General features: G+C 37.4%; 1 protein-coding gene across 1 annotated transcript in view; it reads right to left on the reverse strand.

Moving 5' to 3' along the window:
• Positions 1-5,591, reverse strand: part of LOC117314966 (endothelin-converting enzyme homolog) — a 44,323-nt gene extending 38,732 nt beyond the window's left edge. The window contains exon 1 of the mRNA XM_033869081.1: positions 5,196-5,591. Within this exon, the coding sequence (XP_033724972.1) occupies positions 5,196-5,364 (169 nt within the window). The 5' untranslated portion in view covers positions 5,365-5,591. The remainder of the gene's footprint in view (positions 1-5,195) is intronic.
• Positions 5,592-21,638: the final 16,047 nt, after the last annotated feature.

The following is a 21,638-nucleotide window of genomic DNA, read 5'->3' on the forward strand; positions in this document are numbered from 1 at the left end:
TACAGCAGTGTCTGCTCATATTGATAAGATGTGTGTATATTGTGTATTAGGTAAGGAAGTTTGTGTAAGTGGAGGTTATTTGTCAGTCAGAATTCCTTGTATTTGAAAAGTTTAAAGATTTTAACAAAATAATTGTTTGTCTCAATCGATCACTACAGCTATATCTGTATCCCTATGAGGTTTTGTAGAACTTGTGCCCTCTTCCTTATAATAATTTCATGATTTTAACTCTTGTATGTTCATTGATTTTAAAACACATCATTACATGAAGCGCCCTCAATCTTTGGTTTGGGCAGAGTTAATTTAATTATTCCGCTTTCAATCCATTGAAGGGAAATAACGTTTTCCTTTGGCCTAATTTCCTTCTTCACTGAAAGATCTTATTCTCATTGAGTTCCCTTTCCTTTGGAAATTCAAATGATCACGCTTATATACACAAGTTTATCAACTTTTGAAAAAGCTCATCTTGTTTCCCTCTTCATTGAATTAGTTCATCAGGATCCTTCCCAAGGAAAATTAATCTTAGTTCATCAACATTCATCAAGATCCTTCCCAAGCGAAATTACTCTAGTTCATCATGTTTCATCCCTAAAGGCAAGTTATTAGTTATTTCAGTTAATTCCTTTTCAGGTGAACATTCAATCCAATAAATTTCTTCTCAAGGGAAATAAACCATTGATCTTGCTTCTCCAAGGAAATAGTCCATTGAGTTTCCTTCTTCAGGGAAATAGTCCATTGAGTTTCCTTTTCCAGGGAAATAGTCCATGAGTTTCCTTTTCCAGGGAAATAGTCCTTTGAGTTTTCTTACACAGGGAGATAGTCCTTTGAGTTTTCTTCTACAGGGAAATAGTCCATGAGTTTCCTTCTACAGGGAGACAGTCCTTTGAGTTTCCTTCTACAGGGAAATAGTCCTTTGAGTTTCCTTCTACAGGGAGACAGTCCTTTGAGTTTCCTTCTACAGGGAAATAGTCCATTGAGTTTCCTTCTTAAAGGGAAGAAATAGTCCATTGAGCATCCATCTGTAGGGAAATAGTCAATTGGGTTTCCTTCTACAGGGAAATAGTCCTTTGAGTTTCCTTCTACAGGGAGATAGTCCATTGAGTTTCCTTCTACAGGGAGATAGTCCATTGAGTTTCCTTCTACAGGGAAATAGTCCTTTGAACTTCCCTCACCAGGGAAACAGTCAATTGAATTTCTTTCTACAGGGAAATAGTCCATTGAGTTTCCTTTTCCAGGGAAATAGTCCATTGAGTTTCCTTTTCCAGGGAAATAGTCTATGGAGTTACTTTCCACAGGGAAATGTTCAGTGAAATGCAAATATTTTAAAGGTACCTCATGACTATACATTTTTGTTTTCAATACAACTTTTTTTTTTAAATTGTCAAAATAATTTAATACCAATTACCCAAGGTATGTAGGTCAAGTGATACCATCAATTGTTCATTTAATAAATTAATTAAGACAGAAAGTCACTGATCAAAATACATGTAATTGATATCAATCTGGCAGGTTATACAACATAAGCTTGTTAGAGGAAACAAGGTTTTAGATAATAGACGTCATATGTACTTTACAGGAAATAGCACAAAAAGGGTCTTACATGACTGTAGCTATTTTCTGTTGATATATGATAGAAGCATATGATAAACAGCCCGTAAGTATTTTATGCATGTCACGTATTTTATCTGATAAAGAAGCACAAAACTTTGATATTTTTGCTGGTGTATAAGTTATGTTGAATATCAATACATTCTAAAGATCATAAAAAATCATAAAGTACATGCAGTCAGAATAAGCTTTTTCAGGTCAGTTTTTCAAATCAGCATATTAAATGTATAATACTTCTCGGTAAAATGCTCAGTCATGTGTTACAGAACAAATTGTACTGTAAATTACCTGTTTACTTTGAAATTTGAATAAATAACTTCCAAACTCATGCTTGTATGATGGTATGATTAGATTTGGTAAAACACCATCTTTAATTTCATAAATCAAGCAATAGTGAAACAGAAAATTAAAGTTTGATAAATATCTTCTTTTGTGCATCGATCCAATTTACCAAGTACCAAACATGTGCACTTTACTTTTGAATTTAGCAGATAATGTGTATTTGGTTAATTAACATATAGACATAATTGATATAGAATCAATTAGTCGATATATCACAGAAATGTTTTTATCTGACAATAAGCCCATGTCTGGTAATAATTGTTTGTTTGCTTGGTTTATTGCCCCATGAACAGCCAGGGCCATTTCGAGGTTGGGTCTCATTGTAGTAGTTGGTGACTACCTCACCGAACAAGTCATACGGGAGGCCATTCTCAAGTCTTCCTGAGTAATTAGGCTAAACTGTCTGGGTCAAGGACACAACCATACAAACACAGAACAACATGTTTCTCAGCTTCCTTAGAAACACAAAACGACACGGGTATAGGGACCGTCAAAACCTTTATCAATTTGCAGCATATGCTGGAATCATGCTGCTTTTATGCTGGCACCAATACTGCTAGTTTCACAGCATGATTGCCATGGTACCATGCTACATTACAGCACATGCTGCTATCATGCTTTAATTTCTATGATGTTATCAATTATATCATGCTTCTGTACAGCATGTACTGCAACCATGCTTTAATTAACAAGCACCTCCAACCCTCAGTTGAATATAAAATCTAGACTGAGCTATCATAAGTCCAGGCCCTGTCTGGTAATAAGCCCACCCATTTCTATTGCAGTTCAGCAAAACTATTAGCATTATTTCATCGTCCTGTAAAAGCCCTCCCTTTAATGGGGCTGATTCAATAGAAGTTTTTCACACCCATAAAAAATCTGATAGAGAGGTTTTCTGACATCCATGTAAATATTAAATTATATTGATATCTCTAATATCTGTCACGTGTTGTGACACGTTAGGCCATCGTTAAAAATATCTTGGTTTGCTGTAACCCGACCTAAGTCTCAGGGTTTTACATATGGTAGAAAGGTCAGTGCTGAACTTTTTTTTATCCAGTTCTGAAAACAGATTTTCAACCTTCAATACAAAAACAAACCAGAATATAAACTGTTTGGAAATCATAATTTATTTCAGTGTCTTAAACAAACGAACCACACACCACGCTTATTTTGGTTTGCGAGACGTATTTTCAAACTTGCAAAGCAACTTCCGGTCATAAATTACCAGGAACTGTCAAGTCATTAAAAAAAAAAGTTTTATTTTTTGGAATAAAATTTTCTGAGAAGGCACATTTTTTCTGGGTCGGGCGGGTTACGTCAAACCAACTATATTTTTATATTGGCCTTAAATACAAATTTACTTGTGTACATATCTGATCCATAATGTTTATGTGATACAGGTGTTTATTTCAACAACAAAATATATAGATGAGTATCTGTCATATATATTTTCATAAATTTCTGTGCAATTTAATAGATTTCATGGAAAGCTGTGAATAGTATATAAAGCTGTAGGTTACATAAAAAAAATCCTGATTGATTAGTCGATATTATTAAAATCTTTATTCTATTTTTTTTTAATGTAAAAAAATGTCTCTTGACATATGTAATAAGATTTCTGACAATGAAATATATTATTTTGCAAAATATTTGCATTAACTTGCAAAAATACCTGTCCCCTCTTTTCAAATTTTCCGAGTAAACAAGAATTGTTGCAAAAGATACTGATTGCTATCTATGCAAAAGAGCAGTAAATACACAATCAAATTTAACAAAAGATTGTGATAATGCATTGACACACTCAAATTATGTTTTTAAGAAATATAACTATACTGTAGATAGTGGAATGAACTATCACACCTCATAATTTAGCATAATGCTTAATTCCAGCAAGAGAATAAGTTGGTAACAGCCAAATTATACATTAAAATTTACAGTAGTGAACATCCTACCTATACCTATCAACTCATAACCAGAAATAACATGTTATGGATTCATGGACAGAACGTATAACTTTTGATAAAAGGATGATTATAAAATTGTTTTATGATGCACATGGGATAGTTTTCCATATTTCCAGGTCCACTGGATATATAATATGTAAAATAATTAAAATGACCATATTCTGATTCTGATGGTCCAAGGAACTATCCAGGCAGGCTTTGACCATAACACTTTACATATCTACAATAGATATGTAGTCTTCTTCAGAAGATATTATTCTGTGCTTGTAACATTAGTTTGACAATTCCATGACAACAATTTATATCATAAGGCAAAAATACATATGTTTCCCTGTGCATATTTTGGGGGGAAATTTGGATACAGAACTGTGTATAGCATTGATAAATTATAATTTAAGAATTCTTATTGATAAGGACTACAAGAGAGAGTTATTATTACTAATTAATTTACATGTCAATTAACTTAATTAAGTTATTTAGAGAAACACATTTCAGAATATTAGGAAAAAGTTAAGATAAAAAATTTGTCCCGGTGTCATGTGGGATTTGTATCCCCTATAGGATAAGTAACCGGATACTTAAACAGGCCATAGGATTAGTATCCGGGTACAATATTTGGCCATAGGATAAGTATCCGGATACAATAAATGGCCATAGGATAAGTATCCGGATACAAATCCTATGGGGGATACTTATCTTATATGACACTGGGATCCAATAATGTTTTATTAAACATAGAAAATTTTGATCTACATTGTAAGTAATTTCTTAAAGGGGCATTTCTTCGTTCGAACATCGGAAACATGCACAAATTCTATTGATGAAATCTATGTCCGAATGATGATTATTTGAGTGTTTGTGCCTACAAGTCATGAAATTAACGCCGAAATGTACAGGAAAAAGGCGTGTTGTGGACAAATACTGTATGTCGTTGTGGTAATTAGTGATACATTGGGTCAAATTTAGAATTTTCATGACTTACAGTCGTACTGTAGTACTCGAAGAACTTTGGTTTATCTTGAAAGTAAAACTGGGGTATGAATATAAAGATTATAACTTTTACTACTTGAAAAAAGTACATATTTTCCAGTAAGTTTAATTTTGTTGAACTAAACTTTATTCAATCAAAGGAATGCCCCTTTAGAGTTAAGGAATTTTGATGAAACTATAATAGGGCCTGGTTTCTTTAAATCTCTATAAAAAATTCAATTAAAGTCTGTAAAGAAAAAGCACCAGGAAACAAACATATTTTTGTTTGGCCTTAACAAATTTACTCACATGTATAATCTGTGTTTTCATCCCAGGAGATTTCGTCCCCAGACTCTGTATCCGAGTCACACAATCCTGTGTACTCTTCCCTAAATGCTTGACTGTTAAAACTTTGTAGAGGGCGTTCCTCCCGTGACCGTGACCGTGGCCAGGAAACTTTCTTGATTTTCACCTTCATTGTCTGTATGGCTGCCAGAATGATTACATGGCATTCATATCAGATATGTTACACAGCTGAACGTTTAATTCATTCACCTTTTATTTCTTCCATGTTCAAACTTCGTACATGTTTCAGCTGCAATTATGTCATGTGAAATGTAATTTCTGAAGAGTTGTCTCCCTTACTCTGATAACTTCACCAACTTGAGGTGGAGGTGATGATGTTCTTTGGTATATAGCTTTACAGTTTTCCTATTTTCACCGATTCCATTTTTAAGAAATCTATCAAAATTATTGAAGTATAGTCTTTTGAGTTACAATAATTTTTTTACACTTTGCACCAGGTTGATTTTCTGGGTGAGCACCAGGTTGATTTTCTGGGTGAGCACCAGGTTGATTTTCTGGGTGAGCACCAGGTTTATTTTCTGGGTGAGCACCAGGTTGATTTTCCGGGTGAGCACCAGGTTGATTTTCTGGGTGATAGAGTCACTGAATCCCGTCCAAGGTGACAGTGTTAAATTGTAATCCTGTTCAGTGAAATCTCAGAAGACAACCAGCTGCTGCACGCACCCTGTACCTGAAACAATAAAACTGCTGTATATATATATATACTGACCTGTAAATCAATCATCAACTGTTTGTTGACTTTAGGTTTTGTTTGTCAAATCATTGTGTGTATATATGTCCTAAACAATCAATGAATTATGAAAATAGAAATAACTATTCTGTAAGGATATACATGTATACAAATCTACATTATTCTATAATGATATATACATATACTTCTGATGGAGTGTTCAATATCTGACAAAAATATTAAAACAGTTATGGTATGTATATGTCGAGCGTTTTCCGTTTTGCGTTTTGCGTATACGGAAACGCGTTTTTCGTGTTTCGTTGAGCGTTTTGCATTTGCGTTTAGTAGCATTTGCGTTTGGTTTTCCCAATTCGTTTTGCGTTTCGTCCGCGTTTGAAGGGAACGTTAAACGCTTCGGGGTCTGTACATAAATGTACTAGGATATGTATTTCAATTCTGGCTCACCTTCCCAAAGAAACATGACAGCTTATGGCTAGTTATAATTATACCATGGCAAAACATCAAGCATCTGCCTAGCAGAAAATTTTCTTTAAAACAACTTCTTAATAATAATTACAAAGAGGCCTTGGGTCACGATATTAAGCAAGAGGCATACTGGAACAAAGAGTTTCAAAGTTTGTTCAAATGAACAACCTTGAGACCTAGATAACTTTCAAGGTCATAGGGGTCAGAAGACCTTAGTGCCATGACGTTGAGACATGCATTAGTATTCTTGCTAGCTACAAGAATTGCAGATGCCTTTTAAAGGTTCACAAGGATTAATAGCTGAATCAATGTGATTGTCTCTAACATAATTTCGAGGTATAGTGTAAAATTTAAGTACTGTATTATCCTCTCATAAGTTAAAGTGGAAAAGTTTAATACCACATTTATCCTCAAATAAACCCCTCCTTTAGTTTAAAAGTTTAATACCACATTTATCCTCAAATAAACCCCTCCCCTAGTGTAAAAGTTTGATACCACATTTATCATCAAATAAACCCCTCCCCTAATGTAAAAGTTTGATACCACATTTATCATCAAATAAGCGACCTCCCTAGTGTAAAAGTTTAATTCCACATTTATCATCAAATAAACCCCTCCTCTAGTTTAAAAGTTTAATACCACATTTATCATCAAATAAACCCCTCCTCTAGTTTAAAAGTTTAATTCCACATTTATCATCAAATAAACCCCTCCTCTAGTTTAAAAGTTTAATACCACATTTATCATCAAATAAACCCCTCCTCTAGTTTAAAAGTTTAATTCCACATTTATCATCAAATAAACCCCTCCTCTAGTTTAAAAGTTTAACACCACATTTATCCTCAAATAAACCCTTCCCCTAGTTTAAAAGTTTAGTACTGTATTTATCCTCAAATAAGCCCCCTCCCCTAGTGTAAAAGTTAAGTACTGTGTTTATCCTCAAATAAGCCCCCTCCCATAGTATAAATGTTTATTACCATATTTATATCATAAAATACATATAAGCCCTCCACTTTTGTAAAAAATTATAGTATTAATGCTTGGGGAGGGCTTAATTGCATGTATACTGGCCACTTTTAACTTCTAACTTAATTATTATCTTAAAAAAGATGATTCTGCCAAAATGAAGATAGTAGGACTTATCTGCCAATCAACACATCAACAAAGCACTTTAAAATAACATCATATCTAAGGTACATATACATAAGGAATTACTGTACAACTACTGCTGAAATTGTTTTCTTCCGACTCAAATTTTGAAAAAGTATAAAACATCACGCTAAAATTTCAGAGAGGATCAAGTGTCCTCGATGAAACTTCATAAATAAGGTACATATACATAAGGAATTACTGTGCAACTACTGCTGAAATTGTTTTCCTCCGACTCAAATTTTGAAAAAGTGTCCTTGATGAAACTTCATAAAACATAGAATTCTGCCTCCAGTGATGTCTAAGTCATTTGAATAGTATGATTTGTCCTGATTTAAACTGTTATGTTTTGAAAGTTAAATTCTGAGCATGCCCTTGGAAAATTCCAGGAAGTTTGTAAGTATGATGTCGTTCCAAATTAGACATTTAACATTACGGAAAAATAAAACCCCGACTTTACCAAGGACATGAAAATATTGCAACAAATTATTGTGTTTTTCCTTCCTATCACCTAAAGGTGAGTTATCTCCCCTATATATTTCAATAAGTTGCTCTGTGTGATAATTTTCCTGCAGCCAGTTTCATCAATATTCATTGAAATACTGTAACTAGTAAAATGTTTCCATTGAAAAGCATTAAAGAATATAACAGGAAGGTTCCTTAATTATGACTTTGCCTTAAATTCTGAAATGCTATTCTTGGAAAAAAAATTAAAGTAAGGAATTTCTTTAAGATAGGAAACCAGGACCATGTGTCACAGCCCAACAAGCTTAAGCCTCCTGCCTTATCAGCACTCACAGGGGGGATAACTCTTACAAGCTGTACTCTAGATCTGACATTTGATTAGAAATCTTTTTTTTTAAGAGACAGCATTTTGTTGTTGTTTCACATCCCATTAATCCATGTTAAGTTGTGTTGTTTCACATCCCATTAATCCATGTTAAGTTGTGTTGTTTCACATCCCATTAATCCATGTTAAGTTGTGTTGTTTCACATCCCATTAATCCATGTTAAGTTGTGTTGTTTCACATCCCATTAATCCATGTTAAGTTGTGTTGATTCACATCACATTAATCCATGTTAAGTTGTTTCTCCTCTAATATAAAGATTTTCTGTGCTTTGGCTATAACATTAATTTTGAAAACCTTCAGGAGATAGTGACATTTACAGCAGACTTAAATAAATTGAAAAGTGATTAAATGAATGAAATTTTTAATAACCTTACAAAAAACATTTTAAAAACAATGTCCTTTCAAAGCTACATTATATAGTAAAGAGATCCACAACTCCCCATTTCCCTAGTGTAAAGATTAAGTATTTTCAAATAGTATAAAATGTAATATCTTCAAACAAGCCCCCTCCCCTATTGTAAAAATTAACTACAGTGTATTGTTAAATAAGCCCCTCCCCTAGAGCCCCCTCCCATATTATAATTGACTACAGCATTCATCCTAAAGTAAGCCCCTCCCCTAGTGTAAAAATTGACTACAGCATTCATCCTAAAGTAAGCCCCTCCCCTAGTGTAAAAGTTAAGTATCTGCAAACAATAATCCTCTCCTAGTATAACAATTAAGTATCTTCCAATTAGTCCCCTCCACTGGTGTAAAATTTAAGTAGCCTCAAATAAACCCCTCCCCTCGTGTATAAGTTAATTATCATCAAATAAGCCCATCCCCTAGTGTAAAAGTTAATTATCATCAAATAAGCCCCCTCCCCCTGTGTAAAAATGTTATGTACAAAGTATGCTTAAATAAGCCCCCTCCACTCACGTAAAATTTAAATATCTTCAAAGAAGCCCATTTCTAGTGTAAAAGTTTAGTACTGTATTTATCCTAAAATAGCCCCCTCCACTTGTGTAAAAGATCAGTAGCATAAAAATCGGGATTATCGATGTATAAAAAATGAGTTATACATCGATTAACCCAGACTGTTATAAGGTTTCACCATACAAATAAATACTTTATAGTGTTGTGGATATCAAATAATGTGATATGTTATCTAAAAATCCGAAACCAAGCCCCTGTGGTCCCTGACTATGATCCGATTGGCATTTCGCAAAGTTTTCAATTAGTACGATCAGTGCTTTGTAGGAATCTGTTTAGGCACAGGGACATGTCTAGTCTTATAAAAAAACTGTGGTCTAGGTGAATAATGGCCTACCCAAGTACAACAGTATAGAATATCTAAATATTTACGGGCCACACAGCATTAGGTAAAATAGCACTCCTCGTCGTTACCTTTAAAAATATCTCAGTTCCCTGTGGTGACATATATCTTCAAAAACGCTTACCATGTTCACGTACCAATCCATAAGTTTACGTTGGAAGATATGGACTAACAAGACATCTATCTGAAATAAACACCAGATTCTTCAGCGTCCGTTCAAGCGTGTCGAAATGTTTCTGTGGCTGATTAAGGGGCGCCAACAGGTGATTTCGGGACTTGACTGTTTCTCTATAAAAGTGTGGCGTAGAGAGAAAATCTCGATTACGACTTCCGTGCACCTATAAATAGAAATACTATACTTGACAATTCAGGTATTTTTCAGTCTGTGTCGTACATATTATATTGATTTTTTTTTCACAGCTTGTATATAACCTTATAGGGGCACATCAGGGGAACTGTGTGACAGGTCTGATTTAAACATATTTTATTGATTTTTTCACAGCTTGTATCTACCTTATAGGGGCACATCAGGGGAATTTTGTGACAGGTTTGACTAAAACTTTTTTCAAGCTTAAATCTGATCGCCATCATTCCACTTCGTTTAATTTTATCTCATACTTCAGGTGAAAAGATTTTATCTAAAGTGAAAAGGTTTTGTCCATAAATGACATTAAAGACGCCGTTTTACATAATAGTAAAATAGTTGCTCTTAAAGTCAAATTTTTTATCCTTAAGTATGAAAATGCAACCAGTCACAAAATAAATGGCAAAAACCAGTTTTTGTCCGTAAGTTAAGATGTTTACAACAGTAGGCATGAGAGAACATTATTGATTAAAAGATTGGTAAATAATGGCAAAAATGTGTTTTGATCTTAAGGGATTGATTTTATTATTATTATTATTTATTTATTTTTGCCAGTATGAACAATGTATTTTCCTTAAGGTAAGCAAACATCTTTCTAATGTGTACATAATGGCTAAAGTTTTTGTTTTATCTTAAGGTAGATAGCTGTTTGCCATTGTGCGACACGATCATATTAATCTACACTTAAGGTTAAAAAATTTGACCTTAACGCAAAATAAAAATCAAATATCTTTCGCTTAAGTATGACATATAAGATTTGAAGCTAATTATAATGTTATATTTAAAAACTGAATTGTAAATGCCAATAAAAACATTAGTAAATAAATAAAATTTAAACATGTTAAATCATATTATATTCAGCGTTACCTGCGACAGAAGTTCTTCACGGTTTTTTAAGAGAGACTCGAGCATCTGTAAAGATATGGATGTTTTTTGCTGATATTCTAGTGAGAGAATAGAAAAAAAAACAAGAAATATCTTTAAAAAGATAAACGGCATAGTTTTAATGCTGTTGGTTATACTGTAAAACTGCTGATGAAATAAATTAACGAACTAATGCGTTTCAGCACAGGTAACAAAATTATACCAGTTTGAATCATTTTTGGTGATAATAAGACTGCATTTGAATCAGGAATATAATTCTATTAATGTGTCATTTGAAAAGATACATCCACTTATTCAGCTTGCATTCAATATTAACTTTGCTTCGTTTTCAACTGCATATCTGCATTTTGCATTTACCGCTACATTGACCAATCACATACTTTATCTTGACCAGTAACGCCACCTGTCGCGTCATATCCGGGACCAAAAGAAAATTATACGGCTATGCCGAAAAAAGCATGTCTTGAAAAAGGGAGACAGGTGGTGCTACCTGTTGAAAGCGTGTAAACTTTTGATCCGGTATTAAGGAACTTCATCGACGACACCGGCCATACAAATCCAGATAAAATCCAGCCAAGTCATATTCTCATAATAAGAACTAGGGTGACGGTTGTGGTGACGACGGAACAAACCGGTAAGGGACTAGATGTACTGGAGGATAAAATGAGCTAGCACGCGGAATTCCAACCAAGGATCTAACTCATATTTGCGCCAACAACAACGCGACAACGCTGATGGTCAGCCAGCACAGCGCAATAGTATATACCAGAATGATCAAAGGGAGGTAACTCAATACAAAGTATATTTGTGTCTCATTCTGGTGACGTGTACTAGGGGAATACATTACAGTTGGTAGTTTTCGCGGGTTAAAAGTTTACATTACATTTGGTTATTTTCGCGGGTTAAAAGTTTCTGCAGTGACTGACACGAGCCTGACAAGGGAATACGTTACATTTGGTTATTTTCGCGGGTTAAAAAATTGTGCGATGAGTGCCACGAGCCTGACAAGGGAATACGTTACAGTTGGTTGTTTTCGCGGGTTAAAAGTTGTGATGACTGACACGAGCCTGACCAGGGAATACATTACAGTTGGTTGTTTTCGCGGGTTAAAAGCTGTGATGACTGACACGAACCTGACAAAAATAAATGAGATTTCATGTATGTTTGTACCATGTTGCATTATTAATCACTGCTGACGGAAAGAGTTCATTACAACTGTGTGAACAGTAGGGCTCCAAAAAGGTCCAAGGGCATCTGTATATTTTCGTCATTTTTAATGTTTTGATAGATTTTCTAGAACCGTGCAGAACTACAATATTTATGAACGGCAGAAATGTAGGGAATCTGCCAAGGTGTGCCGAATGGCCACTTTATGTGATGAGAGCCTTATCAGGGTGTAATTTGTATGGTGTTAGGGCCAAATTTCAAGCTCCTTCGACCTAAAAGCGAAGGAGCGAAAGAGCGAAAACAAGATGGCGAAGGAGCGAAGAAGCAAGGAGCGAAAATACGATGGTGAAGGAGCGAAAGTATGGTGGCGAAGGAGCGAAAACACGATGGCGAAGGAGCGATTTTTCGCTCCTGCACCATCGTATTTTAGCTCCTTCGCTTCTTCGCTCCTTCACCATCGTGTTTTTTTTTTTTTTTTTTGCTCCTTCCGTTAAGGTCGAAGGAGCGAAGGAACGACATTGGAAATTTTGCCCTAACGGAACACCATTTGTTTGTTCCGTTTGTTCCGTTAGAGCCAAATTTCCAATATCATTCCTTCGCTCCTTCGACCTAAAGGCGAAGGAGCGAAAATACGATGGCGAGGGAGCAAAAATACGACGGCGAAGGAGTGATGTTTTCGCTTCGCTCCTTCTGTTCTTCGCTTCTTCGCTCCTTTGCTCCTTCGCCATCGTGTTTTCGCTCCTTCGCGTTTTGGCCCTAACGGAACACCATAAATCTGTTATACATTTGTACTTGGTAGACGTTTTGTCTGACGGTTTCACATGTTTCCGTACCATGGCTATTTTCGGTCGTTGTTTTGGTACAGAAAAATACAAAATCAAAGGGTTGATTTTATTTCTGATTTCATATCGTTTTGTACCAACGATGATACACAAATAAGTTAATTCTAAAGTCATATAATAGTGTACCAGGTTACAGATAGATCTATGGACATTCATATTATTTTGTCAAATCGCGCTTTCCATCGAGAATCTAGCATGGGTCTGGTCCGTGGACAGGGATATCTCAACCCTAATTAATGTAAGAGTGCTGGCCAGCCAAGCTCTTTCAAGAGTGTGTGTTTGTACGTTAACTCTAGAAAAATTACTTGACCATAACTAAATCAAAATTGACATATTGTCAATATACAACATACCGAATAACAGTGAAAAGGGGCTGTTCAACGAAATCACAGTAATTGAATGACGGCCAATTGTAGCACTATCTGCCTCCGACCACGAAAATTAAAAATCTCTTAAAAGGTTAAATTCAAAATAATTGAAATAAAACGAAACTATCCTGATAAGATCTAAATCCTGATCACATGCCACGCGTTACCGGTATATCTGTTAAATGATGCAACAATGGTTTTAACGGGAAATACATCCACTTAAAGTATACTAGATAAGTTATCAGTATATATACGTTACGGGATCCTAACATGATGAGGATGTTACAACTCTCGGTAATATACACGTGTATACTTATAAATGTATCATCTTACCACGTCTCCTATTTGGACGTCATCCCTATCACAACAAGCAAGGTTGAAGGGACACTTTTTTTCAAATTTTTCACTTTCGATTTATTTTCACGTAGCCTCCTAGGTGTATAGTGTCCCTAACATGACTTACGACTCTAAGAAGGACAAACCAGCTGTTTAGTTTCCCTAACACCACTGACGAGTCTTAAAAAGATAAACCAGTTGTTTCATGTTCCTAACATCACTGACGTGCCCTAGTCCTTAACATCACTGACGTGTCCTAGAAGGACAAAACAGCTGTTTAGTGTCCCTAACACCACTGACGAGTCTTAAAAAGATAAACCAGTTGTTTCATGTCCCTAACATCACTGACGTGCCCTAGTCCTTAACATCACTGACGTGTCCTAGAAGGACAAAACAGCTGTTTAGTGTACCTAACACCACTGACGAGTCTTAAAAAGATAAACCAGTTGTTTCATGTCCCTAACATCACTGACGTGCCCTAGTCCTTAACATCACTGACGTGTCCTAGAAGGACAAAACAGCTGTTTAGTGTACCTAACACCACTGACGAGTCTTAAAAAGATAAACCAGTTGTTTCATGTTCCTAACATCACTGACGTGCCCTAGTCCTTAACATCACTGACGTGTCCTAGAAGGACAAAACAGCTGTTTAGTTTCCCTAACACCACTGACGAGTCTTAAAAAGATAAACCAGTTGTTTCATGTCCCTAACATCACTGACGTGTCCTAGTCCTTAACATCACTGACGTGTCCTAGAAGGACAAACCAGCTGTTTAGTTTCCCTAACACCACTGACGAGTCTTAAAAAGATAAACCAGTTGTTTCATGTTCCTAACATCACTGACGTGCCCTAGTCCTTAACATCACTGACGTGTCCTAGAAGGACAAAACAGCTGTTTAGTGTCCCTAACACCACTGACGAGTCTTAAAAAGATAAACCAGTTGTTTCATGTTCCTAACATCACTGACGTGCCCTAGTCCTTAACATCACTGACGTGTCCTAGAAGGACAAAACAGCTGTTTAGTTTCCCTAACACCACTGACGAGTCTTAAAAAGATAAACCAGTTGTTTCATGTTCCTAACATCACTGACGTGCCCTAGTCCTTAACATCACTGACGTGTCCTAGAAGGACAAAACAGCTGTTTAGTGTACCTAACACCATTAACGAGTCCTAGAAGGACAAAACAGGTGTTCAGTGTCCCTAACACCACTAACGACTCTAAAAGGACAAAACAGCTGTTTAGTGTACCTAACACCACTAACGACTCTAAAAGGACAAAACAGCTGTTTAGTTTCCCTAACACCACTGACGAGTCTTAAAAAGATAAACCAGTTGTTTCATGTTCCTAACATCACTGACGTGCCCTAGTCCTTAACATCACTGACGTGTCCTAGAAGGACAAACCAGCTGTTTAGTTTCCCTAACATCACTGACGAGTCTTAAAAAGATAAACCAGTTGTTTAATGTCCTTAACATCACTGACGTGTCCTAGAAGGACAAAACAGCTGTTTAGTGTACCTAACACCACTAACGAGTCTTAAAAGGACAAAACAGGTGTTTAGTGTCCCTAACACCACTGACGTGTCCTAGAAGGACAAAACAGCAGTTTAGTATACCTAACACCACTGACGAGTCTTAAAAAGATAAACCAGTTGTTTAATGTCCCTGTCCACTGACGAGTCTTAAAAAGATAAACCAGTTGTTTAATGTCCTTAACATCACTGACGTGTCCTAGAAGGACAAAACAGCTGTTTAGTGTACCTAACACCACTAACGAGTCTTAAAAGGACAAAACAGGTGTTTAGTGTCCCTAACACCACTGACGTGTCCTAGAAGGACAAAACAGCAGTTTAGTGTACCTAACACCACTGACGAGTCCTAAAAGGACAAAACAGCTGTTTAGTGTACCTAACACCACTGACGTGTCCTAGAAGGACAAAACAGCAGTTTAGTGTCCCTAACACCACTGACGAGTCTTAAAAAGATAAACCAGTTGTTTAATGTCCCTGTCCACTGACGAGTCTTAAAAAGATGAACCAGTTGTTTAATGTCCTTAACATCACTGACGTGTCCTAGAAGGACAAAACAGCTGTTTAGTGTCCCTAACACCACTGACGTGTCCTAGAAGGACAAAACAGCAGTTTAGTGTACCTAACACCACTGACGAGTCCTAAAAGGACAAAACAACTGTTTAGTGTACCTAACACCACTGACGTGTCCTAGAAGGACAAAACAGCTGTATAGTGTCCCTAACATCACTGACGAGTCCTAAAAGGACAAAACAGCTGTTTAGTGTACCTAACACCACTGACGTGCCCTAGAAGGACAAAACAGCAGTTTAGTTTCTCTAATAACACTGACGAGTCCTAAAAGGACAAAACATGTGTTTAGTGTCCCTAACACCACTGACGAGTCCTAGAAGGACAAAACAACTGTTCAGTGTACCTAACACCACTAACGAGTCTTAAAAAGGACAAAACAGGTGTTTAGTGTCCCTAACACCACTGACGTGTCCTAGAAGGACAAAACAGCAGTTTAGTGTACCTAACACCACTGACGGGTCCTAGAAGGACAAAACAGCAGTTTAGTGTCCCTAACAACACTGACGAGTCCTAAAAGGACAAAACAGCTGTATGATGTCCCTAACATCACTGACGAGTCCTAGAAGGACGAAACAGCTGTATGATGTCCCTAACATCACTGACGAGTCCTAGAAGGACGAAACAGCTGTATGATGTCCCTAACATCATTGACGAGTCCTAGAAGGACGAAACAGCTGTATGATGTCCCTAACATCATTGACGGGTCCTAGAAGGTCATGAAAGCTGCATGATGTCCCTAACATCACTGACGAGTCCTAGAAGGACGAAACAGCTGTATGATGTTCCTAACATCACTGACTTGTCCTAGAAGGACAACATTGACGGGTTCTAGAAGGACGAAACAGCTACACATCACCGACCTATACATCACTGACGAGTCCTAGAAGTAGACGGACGAAACAGCTGTATGATGTCCCTAACATCACTGACGAGTTCTAGAAGGACGAAACAGCTGTATGATGTCCCTAACATCATTGACGGGTCCTAGAAGGTCATGAAAGCTGTATGATGTCCCTAACATCACTGCCGAGTTCTAGAAGGACGAAACTGCTGTATGATGTCCCTAACATCACTGACGAGTCCTAGAAGGACAAACAGCTGTATGATGTCCCTAACATCATTGACGGGTCCTTGAAGGTCATGAAAGCTGTATGATGTCCCTAACATCACTGACCAGTCCTAGAAGGACGAAACAGCTGTATGATGTCCCTAACATCATTGACGAGTCCTAGAAGGACGAAACAGCTGTATGATTCCCTAACATCATTGACGGGTCCTAGAAGGTCATGAAAGCTGTATGATGTCCCTAAGATCACTGACGAGTCCTAGAAGGACGAAACAGCTGTATGATGTTCCTAACATCACTGACTTGTCCTAGAAGGACAACATTGACGGGTTCTAGAAGGACAAAACAGCTACACATCACCGACCTATACATCACTGACGAGTCCTAGAAGTAGACGGACGAAACAGCTGTATGATGTCCCTAACATCACTGACGAGTTCTAGAAGGACGAAACAGCTGTATGATGTCCCTAACATCATTGACGGGTCCTAGAAGGTCATGAAAGCTGTATGATGTCCCTAACATCACTGACGAGTTCTAGAAGGACGAAACAGCTGTATGATGTTCCTAACATCACTGACTTGTCCTAGAAGGACATCATTGACGGGTCCTAGAAGGTCATGAAAGCTGTATGATGTCCCTAACATCACTGACGAGTCCTAGAAGGACGAAACAGCTGTATGATGTTCCTAACATCACTGACGTGTCCTAGAAGGACGAAACAGCTGTATGATGTTCCTAACATCACTGACGTGTCCTAGAAGGACAAAATTGACGGGTTCTAGAAGGACGAAACAGCTACACATCACCGACATATACATCACTGACGTGTCCTAGAAGTAGACGGACGAAACAGCTGTATGATGTCCCTAACATCACTGACGAGTTTTAGAAGGCAAAACAGCTGTATGATGTTCCTAACATCACTGACGAGTTCTAGAAGGCAAAACAGCTGTATGATGTTCCTAACATCACTGACGAGTCCTAGAAGGACGAAACAGCTGTATGATATCCCTAGCATCATTGACGAGTCCTAGAAGGACGAAACAGCTGTATGATGTCCCTAACATCATTGACGGGTCCTAGAAGGTCATGAAAGCTGTATGATGTCCCTAAGATCACTGACGAGTCCTAGAAGGACGAAACAGCTGTATGATGTTCCTAACATCACTGACTTGTCCTAGAAGGACAACATTGACGGGTTCTAGAAGGACGAAACAGCTACATATCACCGACCTATACATCACTGACGAGTCCTAGAAGTAGACGGACGAAACAGCTGTATGATGTCCCTAACATCACTGACGAGTTCTAGAAGGACGAAACAGCTGTATGATGTCCCTAACATCATTGACGGGTCCTAGAAGGTCATGAAAGCTGTATGATGTCCCTAACATCACTGACGAGTTCTAGAAGGACGAAACAGCTGTATGATGTTCCTAACATCACTGACTTGTCCTAGAAGGACATCATTGACGGGTCCTAGAAGGTCATGAAAGCTGTATGATGTCCCTAACATCACTGACGAGTCCTAGAAGGACGAAACAGCTGTATGATGTTCCTAACATCACTGACGTGTCCTAGAAGGACGAAACAGCTGTATGATGTTCCTAACATCACTGACGTGTCCTAGAAGGACAAAATTGACGGGTTCTAGAAGGACGAAACAGCTACACATCACCGACCTATACATCACTGACGTGTCCTAGAAGTAGACGGACGAAACAGCTGTATGATGTCCCTAACATCACTGACGAGTTTTAGAAGGCAAAACAGCTGTATGATGTTCCTAACATCACTGACGAGTTCTAGAAGGCAAAACAGCTGTATGATGTTCCTAACATCACTGACGAGTCCTAGAAGGACGAAACAGCTGTATGATATCCCTAGCATCATTGACGAGTCCTAGAAGGACGAAACAGCTGTATGATGTCCTTAACATCATTGACGGGTCCTAGAAGGACGAAACAGCTGTATGATGTCCCTAAGATCACTGACGAGTCCTAGAAGGACGAAACAGCTGTATGATGTTCCTAACATCACTGACTTGTCCTAGAAGGACAACATTGACGGGTTCTAGAAGGACGAAACAGCTACATATCACCGACCTATACATCACTGACGAGTCCTAGAAGTAGACGGACGAAACAGCTGTATGATGTCCCTAACATCACTGACGAGTTCTAGAAGGACGAAACAGCTGTATGATGTCCCTAACATCATTGACGGGTCCTAGAAGGTCATGAAAGCTGTATGATGTCCCTAACATCACTGACGAGTTCTAGAAGGACGAAACAGCTGTATGATGTCCCTAACATCACTGACGAGTCCTAGAAGGACGAAACAGCTGTTTGATGTCCCTAACATCATTGACGGGTCCTAGAAGGTCATGAAAGCTGTATGATGTCCCTAACATCACTGACGAGTCCTAGAAGGACGAAACAGCTGTATGATGTTCCTAACATCACTGACGTGTCCTAGAAGGATGAAACAGCTGTATGATGTTCCTAACATCACTGACGTGTCCTAGAAGGACAAAATTGACGGGTTCTAGAAGGACGAAACAGCTACACATCACCGACCTATACATCACTGACGTGTCCTAGAAGTAGACGGACGAAACAGCTGTATGATGTCCCTAACATCACTGACGAGTTCTAGAAGGCAAAACAGCTGTATGATGTTCCTAACATCACTGACGAGTTCTAGAAAGACGAAACAGCTGTATGATGTCCCTAACATCACTGCCTTGTCTTAGAGAAACATATAATTTGTTTGATATCCCTAAAATCACTGACGAGTTCTAAAAGGACCAAACATCGGTGTGTTTTACATGTAGGATCTCTCAATTTGCATTAAATGTTACTTTTTATGTCTTTTGTGAATTTGGTAAATCTTTACCCGTTATTCCTATGGTTATGACCGCGGATTTTACTGACGACATTAGAATATCATTACATCATAGTATAATTTGGTAAATCTTTACCCGTTATTCCTGTGGTTATGACCGCGGATGTTACTGACAACGTTAGAATATCATTACAACATAGTATAATTTGGTAAATCCCGTTATTCCTGTGGTTATGACCGCGGATTTTACTGACGACATTAGAATATCATTACAACATAGTATAATTTGTTCAAGTTGATAGACTGAATCTCAAGGCGTCACGATATTTTTACTGTTAAGTTAAATACGAAGTTTTTTATGACCAATTGAAACTCATCACCTACGTCATAAGATGACTCAAAGCCCGACGTCTATTATCTCATGGTAGGAGAAGAGATCTACTTCGACGTGTCGAGTGGAGTTTCCGTTACGGAAGTATCGAGATACAAACTTCGGGAAAGACCGACATGATGGGCACAACGCCTAAAGGTACATTTGTTGTGTACATCTTCTGAAGGTACATTTGATGTGTACAACGTTTGAAGGTACATATGATGTACACAACGTCTAAAGGTACATATGATGTACACAGCTTCTGAAATTACATGTGATGTACACAACGTCTGAAGGTACATTTGATGTGTACAACGCCTTAAGGTACATTTGATGTGCACATCTTCTGAAGGTACATTTGATGTGTACAACGTTTGAAGGTACATATGATGTACACAACGTCTAAAGGTACATATGATGTACACAGCTTCTGAAATTACATGTGATGTACACAACGTCTGAAGGTACATATGATGTACACAACGTCTGAAGGTACATATAATGTACACAACGTCTGAAGGTACATATAATGTACACAACGTCTGAAGGTACATATGATGTACACAACGTCTGAAGGTACATATGATGTACACAACGTCTGAAGGTACATATAATGTACACAATGTCTGAAGGTACATATGATGTACACAACGTCTGAAGGTACATATGATGTACACAACGTCTGAAGGTACATATAATGTACACAATGTCTGAAGGTACATATAATGTACACAACGTCTGAAGGTTCATTTGATGTACACAGCGTCTGAAGGTACATATGATGTACACAACGTCTGAAGGTACATATAATGTACACGACGTCTGAAGGTATATATAATGTACACAACGTCTGAAGGTACATATGATGTACACAACGTCTGAAGGTATATATAATGTACACAACGCCTGAAGGTAGATATGATGTACACGACGTCTGAAGGTATATATAATGTACACAACGTCTGAAGGTACATATGATGTACACAACGTCTGAAGGTATATATAATGTACACAACCTCTGAAGGTACATATGATGTACACAACGTCTGTAGGTACATATGATGTACACAATGTCTGAAGGTACATATGATGTACACAACGTCTGTAGGTACATATGATGTACACAACGTCTGAAGTTACATATGATGTACACAACGTCTGAAAGTACATATAATGTACACAACGTCTGAATGTACATATAATGTACACAATGTCTGAAGGTACATATGATGTACACAACGTCTGAAGGTACATATGATGTACACAACTTCTGAAGGTACATTGTACATATGATGTACACAACGTCTGAAGGTACATATGATGTACACAACGTCTGTAGGTACATATAATGTACACAATGTCTGAAGGTACATATGATGTACACAACGTCTGTAGGTACATATGATGTACACAACGTCTGAAGGTATATACGATGTACACAATGTCTGAAGGTACATATAATGTACACAACGTCTGAAGGTACATATGATGTACACAACTTCTGAAGGTAGATATGATGAAGACAACGTCTGAAGGTACATATGATATACACAATGTCT

Source organism: Pecten maximus, chromosome 17, assembly GCF_902652985.1.
Source record: "Pecten maximus chromosome 17, xPecMax1.1, whole genome shotgun sequence".
Classification (NCBI taxonomy): Eukaryota; Metazoa; Mollusca; class Bivalvia; order Pectinida; family Pectinidae; genus Pecten; species Pecten maximus.